The sequence below is a fragment of the Lontra canadensis genome, unplaced genomic scaffold (assembly GCF_010015895.1).
Source record: "Lontra canadensis isolate GAN:19392208 unplaced genomic scaffold, GSC_riverotter_1.0 scaffold66, whole genome shotgun sequence".
NCBI lineage: Eukaryota > Metazoa > Chordata > Mammalia > Carnivora > Mustelidae > Lontra > Lontra canadensis.
Window position 1 is genome coordinate 2,242,183 of NW_022631060.1, and position 20,427 is coordinate 2,262,609.

The 20,427-nt window shown below is 51.0% G+C and overlaps 1 protein-coding gene across 4 annotated transcripts; it reads right to left on the reverse strand.

Annotated features, from left to right (window-relative positions):
- Positions 1 to 1,937: 1,937 nt before the first annotated feature.
- Positions 1,938 to 15,390, reverse strand: FADS1 (fatty acid desaturase 1). Of its 4 annotated transcripts, none has more exons than XM_032879204.1 (12): positions 15,079 to 15,390; positions 12,964 to 13,074; positions 12,001 to 12,198; positions 11,229 to 11,330; positions 10,994 to 11,122; positions 7,526 to 7,586; positions 5,886 to 5,962; positions 4,693 to 4,790; positions 4,395 to 4,491; positions 4,044 to 4,123; positions 3,810 to 3,935; positions 1,938 to 3,456 (listed from the first exon to the last, which is right to left on the reverse strand). In XM_032879204.1, exons 1-12 carry the CDS (start codon positions 15,268 to 15,270, stop codon positions 3,405 to 3,407), a joined length of 1,323 nt encoding a protein of 440 aa, XP_032735095.1. In that variant the 5' UTR covers positions 15,271 to 15,390; the 3' UTR covers positions 1,938 to 3,404. The 4 variants fall into 4 exon arrangements, with proteins under 4 accessions (XP_032735095.1, XP_032735092.1, XP_032735094.1 ...); XM_032879201.1 differs by lacking the exon at positions 15,079 to 15,390 and adding an exon at positions 14,812 to 14,887; XM_032879203.1 differs by lacking the exon at positions 15,079 to 15,390 and adding an exon at positions 14,681 to 14,792.
- Between the last annotated feature and the right edge of the window lie 5,037 nt (positions 15,391 to 20,427).

Consider the following 20,427-nt stretch of genomic DNA (forward strand, 5'->3'; position numbering starts at 1 on the left):
CTCCATCATGACATGAGCCGAAGGTAGACGCTTAACAGACTGAGCCACCCAAGTGCCCCATGGTGCTTTCTTTTTTAAAAGATTTATTTCAGGGCACCAGGGTGGCTCAGTTGGTTAAGCGACTGCCTTTGGCTCAGGTCATGATGCCAGAGTCTCAGGATCGAATCCTGCATTGGGGTCCCATCCCAGCTCCACAGGGAGTCTGCTTCTCCCTCTGACCTTCTCTTCTCTCATGCTCTGTCTCTCAAATAAATAAAATCTGTTTTTTAAAAAAAGGATTTATTTCAGACAGAGCGCATGTGTGCATGAGCAGGGTAGGTGAGGGCCAGAGGGAGAAGCAGGCTGTTCACTGAGCAGGGAGCCTGACCGGGAGGGGGGGGCAGTGGGGGGGTGTTCATCCCAGGACTCTGTGATCGTGACCTGAGCCAAAGGCAGAAGTTGAACCAACTAAACCACCCAGATGCCCTTTTGTTTTTTCAAGTTGAGTTGTCTGGTCTTTTATAGTTGATTAACTACTGCACACTCTAGGCAAGACCAGTTCTGCAAATTTTTACTTAGCATGTTCTAATGTTCTTGCTCAAAGGGAGCTGTTCTAGCAAGACTGAGGTTAAAAAGGCATTGTAGTCCAGCTCTGAAGCACGGCACCTGCAGAGAAAGGTTCAGGCAAAACAAGAGACTTTTAGGGACCCTCTGTATTGAGACTAGAAACAAGGGCAAAAGAGTGAGGGTGTTGCCTCATGAAAGGAGACGCATGCACCCCAGCTAGTGTTTGTGGGGAGTGAGCACTTGAACATAGGGGGGTCTTGAGAAGGGGCTGGCTTGCTTTCTCCTTGCCATGGCCTACCTGTGCCTTGGTGTCCCTTCGGAGGGTCCTGCTGCTCCTCTGCCCAAAGCCCTCGTGCAAAGGAGATTCCGTTTGGGAACTCCTGGTCAGAAAGTTCCAGCCATAGAGGTAGGTAGTAACTTACAGCAACAGGCACAGGGAGTCCCATTGACATGCGCAGAAGAAAACCGTGGATTACGACAAGTGATTAGAATAGCCTTCATTTGGTCAAAATTAACTTTATTTTTCAGCTTTACCTCATTTGGATGTGGTAACAAAATTAGCACACACAAAAAGAATGCAGATGTGGGGGCCAGTTAAAGAAAGTGCTTCCAGGAATGTGGTGGGAAGATGAGAATAACAAAGATAAACATGTAGGTTGGAATTCTAAAACACTGAGTTCAGATGTTAGTTTTGCCACAATCTGTGACCGGAGGTGACTTGTCCTCTTTAAGCTTGTTTTCTCATGTCATTGCTTGGATTTGAGATCACTCATCACACTGTTAAAACAGTCTGAGGCTTTTTGTCGCTGGTGTGTTCCTCTGTGGCCGTGTGAGACCACACTAGGTTAAGGAGAGAAGGCCACGGTGGTTGAAACGCGTTGAGGACCTGGGCTTGGCTCAGTAAGCCGTGCTGGGCTTGCTCCGACTGGCAGCCAGGTGGCTGGACAGGCTGGTGACAGGACTCCCTAAACCTGGGGGAGTAGGGGCCAGAGGGATGGGGCAGGACCAGCACCTGTTCTGGTGGGAGGAAGCCAATGAAAGTAGAACTTCTCAGTCCTGCTTCTAGTCTTTCTATCCAGGTTTTTCAAACCAAGTCCTGTGCAAATGGAGAAGAGCTAAACTCTTCTGCAACCTGTCCTGCCCTCGTGTTGGCTCTTTAATCTGTGTTTTGACAAACCGTTAAAGTCATCCCTGCCGCCTTTCCACGGGGATGTTCTAACCCCACTGCAGCTCACTTTCAGATGACCTTTGTTCTCTCCCACAACTAAACGCAGGCTCAACTAAACTATGGCTCTGCTTTTTCCTTCTAGTTTGAGTTTCCTCCTTTCCGGATCCAAAATGAGCAATATGCTTAGAGTAGGTGCTGTGCAACCGGTCAATCACTAAATCACGGCCTCACCTACAGGGGAAAGCTGTGGTCGTGGGGCGGAGCAGAGGCTGTGAATGCAGAGGACAAGCCCTGGGGCTTAAGGCAAAGACTATTGGGCACGTTCTTTTGTTTGTTTGCTTTAGACACGGGTTAAATCGTTACCTTTTAAGAACAAGATTTTGTAAAAAACTGTATTTCAGTATTAGGCGGGGAGGCTTTTTAAGAGATTATTTTAAATTCCTACCTGGTGTCCAGCTGAGAAGACGCTTGAAGAGTTCATAGTTCACAAACTGTTTTTATCTTCCTATCTCTGGTTTAGGACTGTGAAGGGATTATATTTAATTCACTGTTCCTACTCAGAAGCAATACATTGCTTCTTCTGAGAAATTTCTAAGACATTAAAAAGAAATTGCTTCTTCATTTCTAATTAAGAAATTTAGAAAATTTCTTAGCAACCCCTATATTCTTTAGGACTGAATTTTGTGTTTTCCTCCTGACTGATAACTTAGGGTCTCCCAATGGGGTCACTTGTGCTGACTACTTTATTCAACTTGGACTTACAGGTAGGAAGACAAAGGGAAACCACTGGGAACCTCCACTTGTTTCTAGGGAGGAGATGAAGTTGTCCCGTCTGTTTGGTTGTTTGTGGATAAGAATCAAGAAGTAGACTCTCCATCCTAGAAGTGTGTTGCTCCTTGGGTGGTGATTATAAGAGGTGATCCCAAGGTGGAGGGGATTTTGAATGACCAGTAACTCTCCTTGCTATTTTGGCAAGACCTAGGACCTAATGCTCCCCGGGTGGAACATAAGCTCAAAAATCAGTAATGCCAGGAGCCTTCACAGTCAGAGGTCTCCAGCAACACAGTCCCGGCTTTGCTCTGCCTGCTTCTAAAAGTGGGAAAATTGCTTCTCCAGGAGCCTGAGGCAGACCTAGGTCCCACCTAGCTGTAGAGTGAGCTGAGCCTCCCAGGCAGAGCACTACACCAGGCCTCAAATATAAGTCTTGCTCAGAAGGTTCAGAGGCTCTGTTTTCTCAGACAGTAGCGGGTGGGGAAGGCACTGAGAAGCGGACCAGTGAGATGGGCTCACCCCTTTCCTGGCTGGAATTTTTAATGCTAAATCTCTTACTGATTTTTGGGCTTGGTAGGTCCCCCCTATTCTTCCAACACCCCGACTCCCTCTTTGCTCACCAAGCATCAGTTTCTGGCAAACTAGAAAAAGGAAAGGAAACTTACATCTCTGCCCCAATAGCTCCACCCCTCCCTCCAGGGGCCATGCATGTCTTTGGGTCTTACGTCTGTGCCTGGAAGATAAGGGGGAGGGGTTTGAGTTGAGCCTTTATCTCCTCAAACCCACCCCCTCTGAATATTATAATTATAGTGGCATTTTCCCTCAAGCTCCCCTCTGCCTTGGTGCCAGAAAAATCATCTCCCAGATGGGCTGGTATTATCATTGAAGACAGGCATCTCTTCCAGATGGAGCAGCTGTTTTACTGGTGAAGATAGGCATCTAGCCAGAGCTGCCCAGACTCCTTCAGTGAGCTGTGGGGGCAAGATGGGAGCAGGAGGTGAAAGAGAGCAGAGCCAGGGCCGAAAGCCAAACAAACCACCCTAAAACATGGAGTAGTGAGGCTCTTACAGGGGAATGGAGGCCGATATCCATGGCATATGGCCCCTTTCCTCCCCTTTGCTTCTGAGAAGTAGCTTGGGCCATGGCATTGGGAACAAAGGCTTGCCTTGGCCACAGGACCAACAGAGCATCCTGCCTTTGTCTTGGTGGCGTCCATTCCAGAAGACTGGGAAACCTGCCTGTTGCTCCCACCCCACACATCACCCACCCCATTGCCTGCCCTCTTTCCACCCTACCAGCCATCTTCCCAGGCTCAGGTACTCACTAGATAATGTCGGCGAAGGCTGAGAGCAGGGGCTTGGACTGGTACTCTATGCCATGCTTGGCACACAGGGACTGCACCAGGGGAGCCACTTTATGGTAATTGTGTCGAGGCATTGTGGGGAAAAGACTTCAGGGAGAACGGGACAGTCAGTGGCTTTATTCCACTCTTTCAACCTCCCCACTTTCCCCACAGGGACCCTCCCAAGGACCCTGCTTCTCAGGTCTCCCTACTTACTGGTGCTCTATCTGGAAGTTGAGATGGCCACTGAACCAGTCATTGAAGGCAGACTTGTGGACATTACATGTTGCACGGAGCTGGAGGAAGAGGGCAGGGGAGAGTGTGGCTCTGGGTACCAGATGAAAAGGCCAACGCAACCTTCTCCAGGCAAAGCTGGCTGAGAGGAGGGAGTGTGGGACCGTCCCTGGTCACGCCACATGGTGGTGGGAGTGAAGCTTCCAGCCAATGAGGCAGTGCTGTTTGGGGACTTTTGTTGTTAACTGCCCCAGCCCCTTGCCTGCATCGGGGCCCACCCACCCTTTTCATGAGTTATGTCATCCCCAGGTCTTCCAAGTGACCGTCCCTTACCTGGATGGAGACCCAGTCCATGTTCCGGTCGTGATCAATGTGCATGGGGATGTGGTTCATCTGTGTGACCCACACAAACCAGTGGCTTTCCAGGAACCTGGTGGGTAGGGCACACAGACAAAGACGGTACAAGTTAGACTTCTTTTCCCTCAGGTAACAGCTCTGGCCTGGCCATCTTCCCAAGCCAACACCCGAGACACCCCTGGTGCCTAAAGCCCCAGCGCAGCCCCCAGACCAGACTCGTTTCTCCCACAGATCGGCTTTGCTTTGTCATGGCTCCTTCCCCAGCAAATAGTACCTGACCATGAAGAAAAGGCCCAGAATGCCTTTCAGTCCCAGCAACGGGCCGTAGGTCAGGAAGAAGCGGGCGTAGAAGGTGACCATCCAGGCCAAGTCCTGCATCGAGAGGCAGACAGCGCGATGACTGGCACAAAGCACTTCCTCCTCTCCCTTTTGTTTCACCCGTTTGCCTGGTACAGCCCCTCTGCCAGGGACCCAGACTGGAACGCTGTCACTGGCGGCTTCTCTTCATCTACCCAGTCCTGCAATATCTCGTGCCGCCACGCCTTCCTTCCATTCTTTGCGGTGGCCCCCAGTCCTCCTTGCCTGTTTCCTTCCCAGGTGCCAAGGCCTCCGGGCTCTCCCGGCCTCCAGCTCCTCCCAGCCTGTCAACGTTCTTTATCCCTTCATCAAGATGCCAAATCAGTCTCCCCGGATGGCGGCCCGGTCTGTGCCAGCGCCCTGCTCCAGCACTCCTTCGGCATCACAGCTCTCCCCTGACATGAGTCCACAACACGCCCAAGTGGCCAAAACTGCCCCTCACTTCCCAGCTTCTCTGCTCAGAGTCCATCCTCCCCCCCACCCCACCTCTGCCTACCTTCCAAGGCCAGCTACAGAAGTGACTTCGCGAAGCCTTTTCTGATGCCTCTCATCTAGCCAGGAGCGGGCAGGGCCATTTTAGAATCCCAGAACCTTCTGCATTTACCTCTTCCCCACCTGAAAGCCTGGCTCCTGGCTTTATACCAAGCACAAGAACCTCAGAAGGTACCAGATGAATGAAACAGGCCATGGGGTTGCGTGGGCTGTGCCTGGGGGGCTCAGTCAGCTGAGTACCCGACTCTTGGTTTCTGCCCAGCTCATGATCTCAGGGTCATGGGCCTGAGCCTGGTGTTCTGTGCTTAGCACCAAATCTACTTCAGAGATAATCTCCCTCTCCCTCTGCCCTTTCCCCTGCCTGTGCATGCTCTCTCTCTTTCTCTCTCTCTCATGAATGAATGACTAAAATCTTAAAAAAAAAAAAAAAAAAAAATAGGGGTTTGGGAGTTAAGCTGTCTGCTGAGTCCACGTCATCCACCTAGAGACAAGGAAGGTCTGTGTTCGGTTCTATTAACTTTGTTCTAAATTAGGCCTGGAGTACATTTCCATGAGCTTTCCTCTGGAGAACCCCCACCCCCACAAAGGATGTGGAACTTGGGGGCCATGGATACTCACCACCCACTTCTTCCGCTGGATAACAAAATAGAAAATATACCACTGGAAGTAGAGAGGCAGCAAGGCTGGGGGCCCAACTGGGGAGGAAATGGAGACAGGGAGGGGGTGTGAGCAGCATGAGGGCAGTTCCGCGCAGGAGGGGTAGCCTCTGGCCTGGGGCTGCCCCCGCCACCTCTTCCTGCAGCCCCTTCCAGCTGCCTTGGCTTTCTTTTTTTTTTTTTTTTTTTTTTTTGCCTTGGCTTTCTTGACTCCACTGCAACCAGCAGGCCCGGAAGGTGGGCATGAATGCAAGTCTGAAGAAGGCAAGACCTCCCAAGAGGATGCCAGGAGAGTGAAGGTGGGAGTGACATTCTCTTCCAGGGGAACAAGGCAGCTGGGGAAACTCCTTGCACAGAACCCGCCCTGCTGCCTGTCCTCGCGCTCACCCGCCCTGTCTTCCCCGCTGCTCTGCCGAGCAGGTGAAGGGAGGGGAGCAGGGGGCCCTGCTGAGGCTTCATGGGCTGAAAGCTTACTTCTTTGGACTAGGAAAATGAGCCAGCACCGCTCAACCCGAAGCCCTGGAGGGCAGGCCTAGGAAGGGGCAGCCGGGCTTCTCAGAACGCTGGGAGTCAAAGAAGGGGTCCCCTACTAATGCTGTGCCATTTCCTTTTCTGTATCCCTTCTCTGCGGGGTCCTCACGCTCCCTATAACCCCCGCAGGACCGTGCTCACCTACGGCTCCTCTCTCCTGATGGGCCACGGATTCTAAAATTCTTCCAGACTTTTCTGCTCTACCCTTCTACCCCGTCCCCCTTTCTCCAGGCAGTTAGGATAAATTCCTTTGAACTAAAATGGGATCAGTGGAATCCTCCTTTCCCTTCCTTTAAAAATTTGAATTTTTATGGGAAATAGAAAACTCAAATTTTAGGCATGATGAAGACTTTTAAAAGCAAGGAATAGGGGCGCCTGGGTGGCTCAGTGGGTTAAAGCCTCTGCCTTTGGCTCAGGTCATGATCCCAGGGTCCTGGGATCAAGTCCCGCATCGGGCTCTCTGCTGGGCAGGGAGCCTGCTTCCTCCTCTCTCTCTGCCTGCCTCTCTGCCTACTTGTGATCTCTGCCTGTCAAATAAATAAATAAATAATCTTAAAAAAAACACAAAAAACAACCTATTGCTAAAAGCAAGGAATATAGAGCATTCTTCAGAGAGAGAGCTTAAGACAACCACAGAAATGTCCTCCTTTTCAGCTCTAGCAGCCTCTCCACTTCCTTTTTGAGGCCAGTCCTCCCACAGCCATGTCTGCCTTTATCCCCCTGGGTACTGGACTGCTCCACGGAGTCTTGGAGTCTCGGCCCAAGTCTGTTTCTCAGGGTCTAAGGTTTACTCAAGATGGCTGCCCCGGACCACACAGTGTTCCCGTGGAAGAACTCCTTGGCCCTGGCTACACATGAGTCTTGACCCAACATTAGCCTGGAAACTTTGCTCAACTGAAATGATAATCTGCTCTCATGCAGAGAGGAACCCAGTCAGAGACAGGGTGCTTCCTCCAGTCTTTACTGGAAATACCATAATCCTTCAGAAAGTCATTTCTTCCTCACATCCCTTCAGCAACCCCATCCCGAGAGTCCCCTGTGCCGGATGCGCACTCAGGAAGAAGCACTCACTCAGGAAGAAGTACTTGTGCTGGTGGTTGTATGGCATGTACTTTCTCTTCTGCTTCCCAAGCTGTGAGGAAAAGCGCAAAGAAATCAGTACCCGCAGACCAGTTACCCCATTCCCCTCCCGCTGTGAGCCTGGCTCTTTCCTACTCAGGAGTTTGGCCTACTCCAGGGTGAGCTTGTGGCTGCTGTTCGACTGCTCCAGCAGGCCGGGCCTTGCCCCAGAGCCCAGTGCAGGGAGGCCCTGGCTGGGATGGGCCAGGTGCACCCACCATGGCCTACAGCTCCGTGGCCGCTGCCCACACGAGGCACGAGCACAGCAGTCTGCAGGTCCTCAGGACACCTCGTGTTCATTGAAAGAGACTTACGTCATAAGGTTTCCAGGCCTCTCTACATCCTCCCGCTTTCCCCATCTAGTACTTCTTTCTTTTTTTTTTTTTTTTTTAAAAGATTTGTTTACTTATTTTAGAGAGTGAGCAGGGAGCGGGGACAGGGAGAGAATCCCAAGCAGACTCCCCACCGAGCACAGAGCCTGACTGGGGGCTTGATCCCAGGACCCTGAGATCATGACCTGACCCAAAATCAAGAGTTGGACACTCGGCCAACTGAGCTGATCATAGACAACCATTTATAACCCTACACAGGCCAGTATTCCTTCTACATCCATCCATCCAGACCCTCTTGTGGTCTCTTGACTACAATGTGAACTTTATAAAATCCCTTGATTGCTAAGCCAAGTTTGGCAAATATTTGTGGAAAGGAACAGAACTTGACAATCTGAAGGTTCCGGCAAGGCTTTTCCCAAAAGGTAGTGATTTCTTGCAAGCCTAGCTACTGTAGAAACGAGCTGGTACAGTCAAGTCAGTCAGCCTGAACGCCTAGCATGGGCGCACAAAATCACGACAGCAAAGCTCTGCTGTCTCACTTGATGGCTCCTTCTGCCCCTCTTGTTCCAGTAAGTTCTGGCAACCGGATGACCCAGAGCACAGGAGGCCCCGTACTCCCGAGTGCAATGCCAGCTCCTCTTTCTTCTGTGCAAGGCCCTTGGGCTAGATGAAGCATTCTCTCTGTATTAAGTGATTGAATGCAACAAGTATGTACTGAGCACCTATTTTGTTCCAGGCCCTATTCTAGTGCTGAAGATACAGAGGTGAACACCACCAATGTTCTTACTCTCATGGAGCTTGTGATTTGAGGAGAGGAAGCTGGTGACCAGCGTGTGAACAGAACTCAAGGTAATTACAGAGTACAAACAGGAAGACAGGACAAAGTGAGGGAGCAGCGTCCTGGCTCCGCTGGTCAGATAGGGTGCCTCTGAGGTGCTGCTATCGGAACTGACACCTGAATGATAAGGGGCCGGCAAAGCAGAAATTCAGGGCAAGACCATTCAATGCAGGAGGAACAGCTAGCACAAAAGCATGGGAGGTTTAAGGGACAAGAGGGGCAGTGTGGCTGCAAACAGTAAGCAACAGGGGAGAAGGGCTGGTAAGGCTGGAAAACGAGGGAAGGCCACTTCCCAGTGGACCTTAGAAAGCCCTGGGAAGACCTTGGTAACGAGCCTGGGTTTTATTCCCGTAGTGATGGGAAGCCACTGGAGGGCTTTCGACAGCTGTAGCATTATTGGCTTTGCACTTCGAAGGGCTCACTCTGCCTGTGGGAGCCGAGAATGAACTGTAGGGGGGAGGTAGAGTTTCAGGGAGAGCAGTGAAGAGGCTGGAACAGGAATCAGGCTCCAAAATGGACAGGGGGGAGATGGGAAGCCGTGGAGCTGGGAGAAGTCAGTGCACTTGGTGTGTTTTGGAGACAGTATTAACAAGGCTTGCTGATAATCTGGATGTTGGGGTGAGGTTCACCCCATCCCCTAAGGGGAAAACTAGAAGAGGAGCCCCTGTCTTGTTTGTGGGGGTGAGTGGGAAGAACACTGGCCTGTTTTGGAACGGTTATGGAAGGGAGTCCTGTCCCCTGCTGCCTCCTTGACAGTCAGTCAGATGCTGTTATGATCCTTATAACTGCCCTGTCGTGTTTCAACTCTCGGACAGAGCCAGAAAGTTTGTGCTTAGGGTGAGGTGTCCCCTGCGTATTCTTGTTCCCCCAGAGACTCGGGAGGCACTCGGGAGGCACTGGATGCCCTGGGGCCAGCCTGGGGATCAGCATCGGGAGGGGCCGAAGCAAAGGCCAGGCAGCCTGCAGCCAAGGCACTTACTAATAGGCAGCTCATCCTCAGGCTCAGAACCAGACAGAAAAATGTCTGTTGATCCTACATCACTTTATATATTTAGTGTCTGCAAATGGGAGTTTCTTGAAAACCTTAGTACCCAGAAGCAATAAAGGCAGTAGTGTGAGAAGGTTCTCTTCCACTTAAATTCCCACTTTTTTTTTTTTTTTTAAACCCTGTAGAGTGACAGTAGAAGTGCTACCAAGAGCTGATGCTCTAACAAATTCCCTACACAGGTGGGCCCAGGGCTGGCTGACCAGCCTTGCACTTGTTGACCATAACACAGTGTCGGACGTGTACAAACCAAGTCCTTGCTTAGAAGGTAGGACCATTAGGACATTATGGACAGGTGGGGCATAAACCTCAAATAGGGGGCTCCTGGTGCCAGGACAGCCAATGCTGTAAAAGCCTTTCCACAGAGTCCTTCTCCTGGCCAGAGGGGGAGGACAGCCAGCCGACCCTGCACTCACTCGTGCCTGGAATGGAGCAGTCCTGAACGGCTGAATTCTAGGCACACCGAAGTCTCATACAGTGGGGGAGCGGAACCTGGTGGGACTCGGACCGCAGCCTAGAGCCTGTGTGCAAAGGCTTTTAAAGTAACTTTACCAACAACTCTGCTGGCCATTCAAAGCCTCCTGTTGCCTTCTGTTCATCGAAAGCTCTCCAGCTCTCTACCCTCAGGCATTCTTCCTTAAGTAGCTGCACTGCAGTTTTTGCTCATAACCCCAGAGGATAACTCAGACCCGACACTGACCGCCCTGCAAGTCGGGCTGGGGTCAGATGGGTGGGAAGAATTACCGAGTGAATGAATGTTCCAGGCACTGGGCGTCAAAGAAGAGTAAGACGGTGGGTCCAGCCCTTGATGGGGAAGACTGCACACAGTAGGATATCAAAGTTGCAAGGGGCAGGGGTAGAGGGGTGGGGGTGACTACCCTGGATAGGAGTGCCTAAAAAGCATCCCCAAGGAGGACCACCCATTCGACTGGCAAGAGGTTTGCACAGTAATCTGATCATCGTTTGGATCCTTTGCAGCGTGAGGTGCCTTTATGCAATAACCGTTGGCTTGTACTCACCAGGGAGGACAGATGACCCTGTCCTGGGCGGCTTATTTACTGCCTGCTGCTTCTCACAAATGCCTGGAAGCCAGCCTGGCCACAGCGTCTCACCCCCACCGACAGCATTGTGAGCATTTCCCCAGAGCCCTCTCTTCTGGCTGGCTGCCATTCTCCCAAGACCTTCCCACTGATATTTCTGCTCACCTCCACAGACAGGATCTTTCCCAGGGCAAAGAAGAAGGGGTGCATGCTGATGTCCGGGTCTTTGCCAAAACAGTTGGGCTTGGCGTGGTGCTGGAAGTGCATGTGGTTCCACCAACTGGCAGGGGCCCCCTACAGGACAGCAGGGACAGGAGTATGAATGCCTAGCATTCCCCCATCCCCCCAAGGTAACCCTTCATTGACTGGAGTTTCAACAGCCCCTCCCTAGCCCATTGACCTTCAGGTGGCCAATCACGAAATGATGTAGCAGGTGGTTCCAGGTAGAGGTGCTGAAGACAGACAGGTGCCCAAAGTCATGCTGTAGCCAGCCGGCCTGGGTCTGAGTGAGAAAGATTAGCGCTGAGAGCAGCCCACTAGCCCAGGCTCCCTCTCAAAGACCTTAGTGGTTCCTCTACCTCATCCCCTTCCTTTGTCCGCCTTAGCCCTGCGATTGCCACAGTACCTCGAGCATGTCGGGAAAGGAGTCAGGAAGCCTGGGTCCTAACTCTAGCTCTGCCACTAACTCATGCTTTCCTGTAACTATATAACTTTCCCTATTCTTCAGTTCCCTAGAAGAGTTCCCATAGAACTCTCTGGAGTTCTAGGACTTATGATGGAGTGAATACCCAGACTACAAAAAAGGACAGAGTGACAAACTCAGAGGCGAGTGGCAGGCTTGGCAAATGGGTTCTGATAATTAGGGCCCAAGTTTTATGAGTGTGTTGGGCAATGTAGTAGTGAGGAAAAAGCCAAGCTTTTTGAAAAATCAGAATTTTGATTCTTGGCACACTTGGGCTACCCTTGGGTGAGCAAAACGAGGGCGCACATGTGGCCAAGGAATGAATAAAAGACACAGATGATAAGACGTCTTTGTGCACTAACTCTCCCCCACATCCTCAGCTGCTCTGGTCACAGAGCTGGGCTCCTTGGCCTTCTGAGGCACACAAGGAGCTTCCTTTCCCCAAGGATGCTGAGCACAGCTGTGCTCTTGACGAGCCAAGAGCTCTCACTTGAACTACGCTGAGCAGCACTGCACAGAGGAGGAAGGGCACCAGGGATGTCCCAAAGACCCAAAGAGTGAGCCAGGCAGCTACATCCAGCAGCACGATGTGCAAGAGGTACAACAGGAAGAAGACATGGTTGGCCTTCATGAGCCCCATCCGCTCCACTGTGGACCGTAGCTCTCGGAACTCATCAATCAGCTCTTTCTGCGGAAGAGTAGAGAGGGAGGGGCTGTTATTCTTTCCAGCTGTAACCCAGCACCGCTGGAGACAAGGGGTCTCTTTGGCTCCAGCACCTCCTACCCCCAGATAGCTATGGCAAGTCCATAATCCTAGGTAAAGCTACCAGGACACTGAGGAAAGAGGACAGGTGCTGTGGGGTCAGGTCTAAGAGCGCGTGGTCTTTGTAGTTAAAGACTTGCTTCAGATCCCTGCTCCTCCATTTACTCACACTGTGATTCTTGGCCGCATGGCTCACCCTCCCTGAGCCCCAGTTTTTCTCATCTGTAAATGTGTGCGGGTTATATGGGGTTACATCAGATACGGAGTTAAGTGTTTGATGGGTCTTGATGAGGGTAGTGGTGGTAGCCTTGGGAGAGCCACGCATTTCAAAGCCCTGCTCCCTTAGACCTATGTCCCAGTGACTGGGAGAAGCAGGTACCTCAAAATTTCACAAGAACTGCTGACTGTGGGGGTGCCTGGGTGGCTCAGGAGATTAAGCGTCCGCCTTCAGCTCAGGTCATGGTTCCTGAGTCCCAGGATCGGGCCCTGCATCAGGCTCCCTGCTCAGTGGGGAATCTCCTCTTTCTGCCTCTCATCCCACTCCTGCTCTCTCTCTCTCAAATAAAATAAATCTTAAAAAAACAAAACAAAACAACACTACAGACTGTGATCAACTGTGACCTTATCTAGGCCTCCCTTTTCCCCGCTACCCTTCAATAACCAAAGTGTCTCCAAACAGCAGAGTCTCACATTTTTAGTGGGCTCAAAGCTGGGCTGCTCTGGAGACAGTTCTCCAATCAGGAGAGAGTTCATATACTTCCTCACAAGGCCTTTGTTGATGTGGAATGCCACAAAGGGATCCTGCAAAGACAGGAGAAGACACAGCGGTTAGGAAGCCGGCCCGGGGCTCCCCGGGATCCTGGAGGGCTCACGCCAGAGGCCATCCTCCTAATTTAGCAAGGAGGCTGTATCCAGGTTCAAAGAGACAGCACTTCCCTCCAGTCAGCTGTCTTTTGAGGGTGCTTAAGATCTTTCCCTGGTGTGCACAGCTCAGGAACACCCAACATGTGTTCTAGTGAAAAGGGCACCACAGCAAGGAATAGGAAGTGTGGGTAGGGGGACCACAGAAAGACCTCTCTGGGCTGTCCCGTCCTCTAGGAGAGTCTATGAACAGCTTTTGCACAAGATTTTAAGATCTAGGTGAGAAATAACTAAAAGGGGTGGGTGGGGCTAGACTTCTGTTTTTACCTATGGGACTTTTAACAGACCTTCTCTGAGCCAGAGTTCTTCATAAGATGTGATTAGGAAGACTCCCTACCTCCTAACTGGGACTTTCTGCATTTCTCCTCTTTCTCTCTGCCGCTGTACCTTGTAGGGTTCCATTATTTCCCCTAAGACTCTGACCACCCCCTGCCCCAGAGTGGCTCATTTTGGTTCTGTGAGGTGGGCTAGGTCAGGCGGCCCCAGGCCTTAGAAACGCGTAGGCTGCACTAGAGACGGGAGCCGGGGCGGAGCCGGCGGCCGGTGGCACCACACATCTGGACCAATCGCTATCCCCGTTGCGGCCGGCCCCAGCCCCGGCCCCAAATCACACGGTGTGAGGACCCCGCGTCGGTGCATCCCTCATTTGCGCATGCGTTAGCCCAAGTCCTCGCTCCACTCGGCAGTCCCGGCTTCCGAGTGGTCGGTCACTCGGGGTGATCACTATAAGCTCTGGCGTTGCCCGCCCCCCGCCCCCGCCCGGCCGCCTCGCAGGGAGGTTTGCGGGCCCTCAGGCCAATACGTCTATGCTCCGTTGCGACATACGGTGACTCTTGTGGGCCCAGGCACCCTCCCGGATTGCAAAGGCAGAGGGTAGGGACAGCGGAAATGGTCATGCCGCTGGGCTGGGGAACGATGTAGGGGGAGGGGACGCGGCGGAGCAAAGTCTCTACAGGGTCCCACGAGGTGATCGCCTGCTCTCCAACCACGGCAGGAGGAGCCAGTTGCCTTACGTCCGAGAGCAGGTGGTCTAGAAAGGGAAGAGCAAGACTGGGTCTGGATGGCGCCCTGACCCCCATAGTGAGGCCAGAAAGGATGCGAACCACAGCCCGGGAGTGCAAACAGCTGTCCGCTGCGGCGAATAGCTGGAGACCCCGCTGGCCTGCGGCCGAGTGACCTTCCACCGTGATTCGGGTTTTCTCTTAAGTGTAAGCTGACGTAGGCTCTCCCACCTTCTGCGCGCCGCTCCCTGACCCACTGTGCACCAGCAGTGGTTAGTCCTCTCCGGGCGGTGAGGCTCCTCCTTCACCCTGTACGGGGCTTCCCACCGCAGCCGGCACCTGGCGGCTTCCCGCCTCGGCCCCGTCCCCGAGAACGCTTCCCTCTCCCGCCTCCCTTCGCAAGCAGGCACGCGCCGCCTAGGCGCCCGCTGCTCTTCCTTCCCACCCACCGAGACAGGTCGAGACTCCCTCTTCCTGCCACTGACCCCTCTCCTCCCTCGGCCTCAGCCGCGCCGCCGTCCCCGGTTCCCTGCATGCTGCCTTTCCTCCCTGCTTGTCCTGCTCTGGGGTCTGCCTACGTCTGGCGACCAAGGACGCGGCCAGAGACCGAACGCACGCGCGCGGGCGGCGCAGTCCTTTGTGTGGGCAGGTTGCCGGCCTCCATCCCCACTGTCCTGATTCTGGCCTGTTTCCACGGCTATTCTCCTGCCCTTGCATCCCGTGCTAAGTCGTGGGCAACGGGTATGCTGGGCGCCTGCTGGCTCTTCCCCGAATGAGTTGTGAGTTCGTCCCTGGGTGCCAAACTTCCTGCCTCGCGCACTGGACCTCCGGCGGCAGCCGCCCGGCCCCGTCCACTCCCGTGTCGCGGTCTGGCAGCGCTCACCGTTGCATCCTGTCCCGCGTAGTGGCTGATGACCCGGGAGCCCCCGGGGTGCCGGCGGGAGAACTCGCTGATGTTGTACACCTTCCGGTCGATCACGAGCCACCGCTCCTTCTCGTGCCCGGAGTGCTGCGCCACCTCGTCCCACGTGAAGTAGCGCTGGGCCGGCGCCTGGGTAGGGGTCTCAGAGTCCATCGGGGCAGGGGCGGTCAGGCGCGCGCTGCAGGCCCGTGCAGTAGCACGCGTCGGCTTCGCGTGCGCGGGGATCCGACCCGCCTGCGCGCGCCGGGTTTTCAGCACCCGCGGCGCGGACCACGGAGCCCTGCTGCGCGCGCTCCCATTGGTCGAGCCGCGTGGCGCGGGGAACGAGCCCCCGCCTTCCCGCCGGGCCTGCTGGGGAGGACGAGGGCGGGCGCGCCCGCTCGCGGGCTCAGTGGGGTTTTCGCCGCGGGGTTCAGTTTCCCGACTCGCGGCTATGGCTCCCGGGGGCCCGGCGGGCTGGATCACAGTCTTTGCGGCGCGTGGGTGGCTGGGTGGGGTGGGGAGGGGCTGTAGAGGTTGCCCCAGAGGACTGGTCCGTAGGCCCCTGGGGCGCCCTTGCTAGTCCATCTGTTAAACCACCAAGGCGCTCCTGGTTGTGGGCCGGGAAACAACAGTGTGAGAACCCTTGGCGGTTATAATTATGGTTAATTGGGTTTGGGGCATGTTAATGCTTTATTTTGCCCAAAATAACGTTGAAAATGCCCCCACAATTTTTGTACCTCTGTTTACCTTTTTTGTTTTAATTTTTGGAATGTTCTGAATTAACTGGGATCCTTAAATAAAAGGATGTCTTCAGCCTCTCCTGACTTCAGGGAGTTTGTGTGTGGAGTACCTGGGTCTTCAAGCGAAGGCATCCCTACTTTGTCCTGGAGGCACCCCAGAGCCATAGGAGGAGCCATGGAACAAGGTCATTTATATTTTTCTTTAATACTTTCTGAAATTTTTATTATGAGCATGTCTTTGCCTTCAGGAAAAAAATGTTTATTGTTTTAAAATGCCACTGTAGGATGATTCTTTGATTAAACCCACCTTCCTAAAATCCCTTTTAAGTAGAGGGATTTAGGGCTCAGACCTCTGGGCTTTAGGAAGGAGTGAGGAAGCAGCCAGAGTTTACTGCTAAATTCTCCATGTTGCAGTATGGAGAGACCCAGAGTTTACTGCTAAATTTTCTCTTATTTATTCAACAAGCACCCTATAAATCACTTACTATGTGCCAGGCACTGTTAGTGTCTTACAAACAAGACTTCATGTAATTCTCAAAACAACCCACTGAGGTAGAAGCTAGTATTAACCTTACAGACACGGGAGACCTCATGTGGTTTGTCACACAGCTAGCAAGTGGCAGGGCAGAAATTCAAACGAGCCTGCACTTTGAATCCCTAGGCTCTGCTGTCTGTCCTCTGAGGACACTAGTATTTGGGTCTCTGATGGGAGTCTGCAGCCAAGAGAAAGGAAGCAGAGCCTTGTCCCATGCACTGAGCTTCCAGGAGTCAGGGAAAAGTATGATTGGATTTCTGGTAGAAAAGGACCTTAATCCATTCAATCCAAATATCTCATTTTATAGATAAGAGAACTGAGTTTCCGGGGAAGGGACTTCCCAAGTGCCTGTGAGGAAACTCAGATGTCCTGGCTTCTGGTTAAAATTCTGGGGCCCTGTACCTTGTTCTAGAATGATAGACAGCTGCCCCTCTGTTCATCAGTTTTCCTTTTTATAAAACAAATCTTGCCCAGCAGCTTGGCAGTTTGTAACCAGAGGTATATAGTGATTTGTACTCTTCGATCAAGTAATTTCGCTCTTGGGAAAGTGAGGAGTGGGAAACTATGAAGGTGTTTATTGCTAATTTAGTAGTAAAGATTGGAAACAGCTACAAATCCCGACAGTAAGAAAACCCTCATGGGGCACCTGGGTGGCTCAGTGGGTTAAGCCTCTGCCTTCCGCTCAGGTCATGATCTCAGGGTCCTGGGATCGATCCCTGAATCTGGCTCTCTGCTCAGCAGGGATCCTGCTCTTTCCCCCCCCCCCCCGCCCTTTCTCTGCCTGCCTCTCTGCCTGCTTGTGATCTCTCTCTCTCTGTCAAATAAATGAATAAAATCTTAAAAAAAAAAAAAAGAAAAAGAAAAGAAAACCCTCAGGCTCACTGGGATATATCGGCACAATGAGGAATTACAGAGCGCCTGGGTGGCTCAGTGGGTTGAGCCTCTGCCTTTGGCTCAGGTCATGATATAGGGGTCTTTGGGTCGAGCCCCACATCGGGCTCTCTGCTTAGAGGGAGCCTGCTTCCCCCACTCTCTCTGCCTGCCTCTCTGCCTACCTGTGATCTCTCTCTCTTTCCCTCTCTGTTGAATAAATAAATAAAATCTTTAAAAAAATGACCATGATGTGAACTATGTTTATAGGTAGAAAGTACTTCGCAGTGAAAAGAGCAGAACCCAGAGTAGTATATACTCACTAATTAAAGTTGTGTAACAATCCAATGGGTATTAAACAACAGAGGAGAAGAATCTGCCAAAGGTGAAAACATTTCATAATTCAACATTCTTTGTTTTTCTGTAAAGTTGCTTAATCTCATTGAAGAAGAAGGAAGACCTGTTATAACCATTATTCCTGTAGTGAAGTCTCATATACTTCTAGTGGGAATGTAAATTGATGAAACTTTCTGGAGAACTAGTTTGGCAACTTTATTTAGAACCTTAAAAATATTTCCAATAATTTCATGTTTCAGGATATAGCCAAAGGGAATTTTTCCCTTATGCTGTGTCTTTTATTCCTATGACTTATTCATTCCATAACTGGAAGCCTGTCTACTCAGTTGCCCTCACCCATTTTATCCCCCATCCCCAGCCTCCTCCCCTCTGGCCATTACCAGTTTGCTCTCTATATTTATAGATCAGATTCTGCTTTAAGGAAATCTTTTGGGGAGAAATATTTATAACCAAAAAATATCCATTGAAGCAGTATTTATGACAGCAAAAAATGGCAACCACCTATATGCCTGTCAGTGGAATATTAAGCAGACATTAAAAGTAATGCGATGAAATTTTACTTACTGAGGAGATAATCATCACTCTAGAAAAAGACTAGTAGGAAATGATAATAGTAACTATTTCTGGATGAGTGGAACAAAGTCATTGATATTTTCTTTAATACTTTATATATTTTTTTATTATGAGCAAGTATTACTTTTGCCTTCAGAAAAAAAAACGTTTATTGTTTTAAAATGCCACTTTTAGGGTGATTCTTTGATGAAACCCACCTTCCTAAAACCATTCATCACGTGTTTCGTTAACATTTGTGGAGTATCTGCTCTTTGTCAGTTATTTGAATAGGCACTGGGAATACAAAGTCCAGTATCATCCGGATCATGCCTAGTTTAAGGCCACTGGAGAAGAAAGACAAATTAGGGATTAGCAGTCAAGAGGATAGATGCAAATTGCTCCTTTTCCTAATTCTCAACATTAAGAAGTTTGTATGATCTAGATTTGCCTTCGTGTTTCTTTCCTTTGCAAGTGTTCTGATGTCAGTGTCCTGTATTTTGGCTACTTCTTTAACTAGATTCTAATCCGGGGCAGGGACTATGAATTCTGTTTCAGGCTACCTGGTATATTCAAAGTACCCTAGTTTGGGGTTCTGTGTGGAATCAATACGTATATTTGTTGAAATAACTGGTTGTCTTAGCCTGAAAAAAAGTAACAGGTTAGCAGGCATATAAACCAGCAGGTGGATACCCTATTGCCCTCTCGTTTCCCTGTCCTCCTACTCCTACATACAAGGCCATGGAGATTGTAAAAAATCCATTCCCAGGCCTGACTCAGGGGCTAACTGGACAAATCCTTTGCCTCCCGGCCTCTGCTGATCCCATTAACTTGCTTTATCCAGGAAATGAATCACATGTGTATTTCCAGATTGGGACTTGGGAGTACTCCTCTAACCATTCAGGCTAACATGACTAAGGAAATAGAAAAATCAGCTGAAGGCCCTAAGGCCAGTTCTCATCAGACCATGTTTCAGTAACATGACTGCGAAAGGCCATTGGAACCGCCTAAGGTGTGTGTTCAGATTTTGCCATGTTTTGTCAAGAGTCACAGATGTCATAGACAATGGACTGAATCCTTCACAAAGTCAACAAGTAGAGGAGAAAGTGTGTCAGCTGTGCTTGGCTGTCGAGCCCCACATCGGGCTCTCTGCTCAGAGGTCAGATCTCTCTCTCTGAGTCAAATAAATAAATCTTTTTTTTTTTAAAGATTTTATTTATTTATTTGACAGACAGAGATCACAAGTAGGCAGAGAGGCAGGCAGAGACAGAGAAAGGGGGAAGCAGGCTCCCCGCTGAGCAGAGAACCCGATGTGGGGCTCAATCCCAGGACCCTGAGATCATGATCTGAGCCGAAGGCAGAGGCTTAACCCACTGAGCCACCCGGGTGCCCCGAGATCACACTTTTATTAGAGGCACAGGGATGTCTAGAAAGAATATTCTTTCAGTTTACCGCATTCTAAGAACATGGGAGTGGGGTTGGGGGGCCAGGGACCCACAGAGGATGAACTCGTGGAATTTTCTAAATGGATCTTGTGACTGTCTAGAGTATAAGCACCTGACAGATAGATACATTAAACCCACTCTTTAATAGGTAAGGCTACTGAGATCCAAAGAGCTGCAGTCACACATAGAAAAATAGATCTGGATCTGGAATGTAGCCCTAGACCTAATTATAACTTTAGTTCCTAAATGGTAGGTTCAATGAATGTGTTTGATATAAGGCCATCCCGGTTCAGAAAAGACGTGGCGGGGTCAGCGGGGTTGTCCTTCCTTGTCTGGAGTGCCTTCTTCCTCATAGGCCCTCTGGCTTGCCTTTGTGAAATGGGAGAAGGCAGGTCTAAAAGGTAGGTCCCAGAGCTTCAGATTCCCCCCAAGGAATTGGTCTACACTGCCCCTGGGCATCCAGGTCAGCTTTTTGCTAGTCTTTTAATGCCATGCTTTACAGTACAAAGGATCTCTATTTTGGGGTGTCTGGGTGGCTCAGTCGGTGAAGCATTTGGCTTCAGCTCAGGTCATGGTTCCAGGTTCCTGGGATCGAGCCCCGCATCGGGCTCCTGCTCAGCAGGGAGCCTGCTTCTCCCTCTCCCTCTGCTGCTTCTGTTGCTGTCTCTCTCTCTCTCTGTCAAATAAATAAAATCTTAAAAAACAAAATAAAATAAAATCAAAGAGAAAGACTAAGCTTAGAGTCATGATGACAAGATTGTTTGCGTCAGTGTAGCAAGCCATCATATGCATACACCCTAATATATAGTCTTTTCCCTATTGTTGGACATTA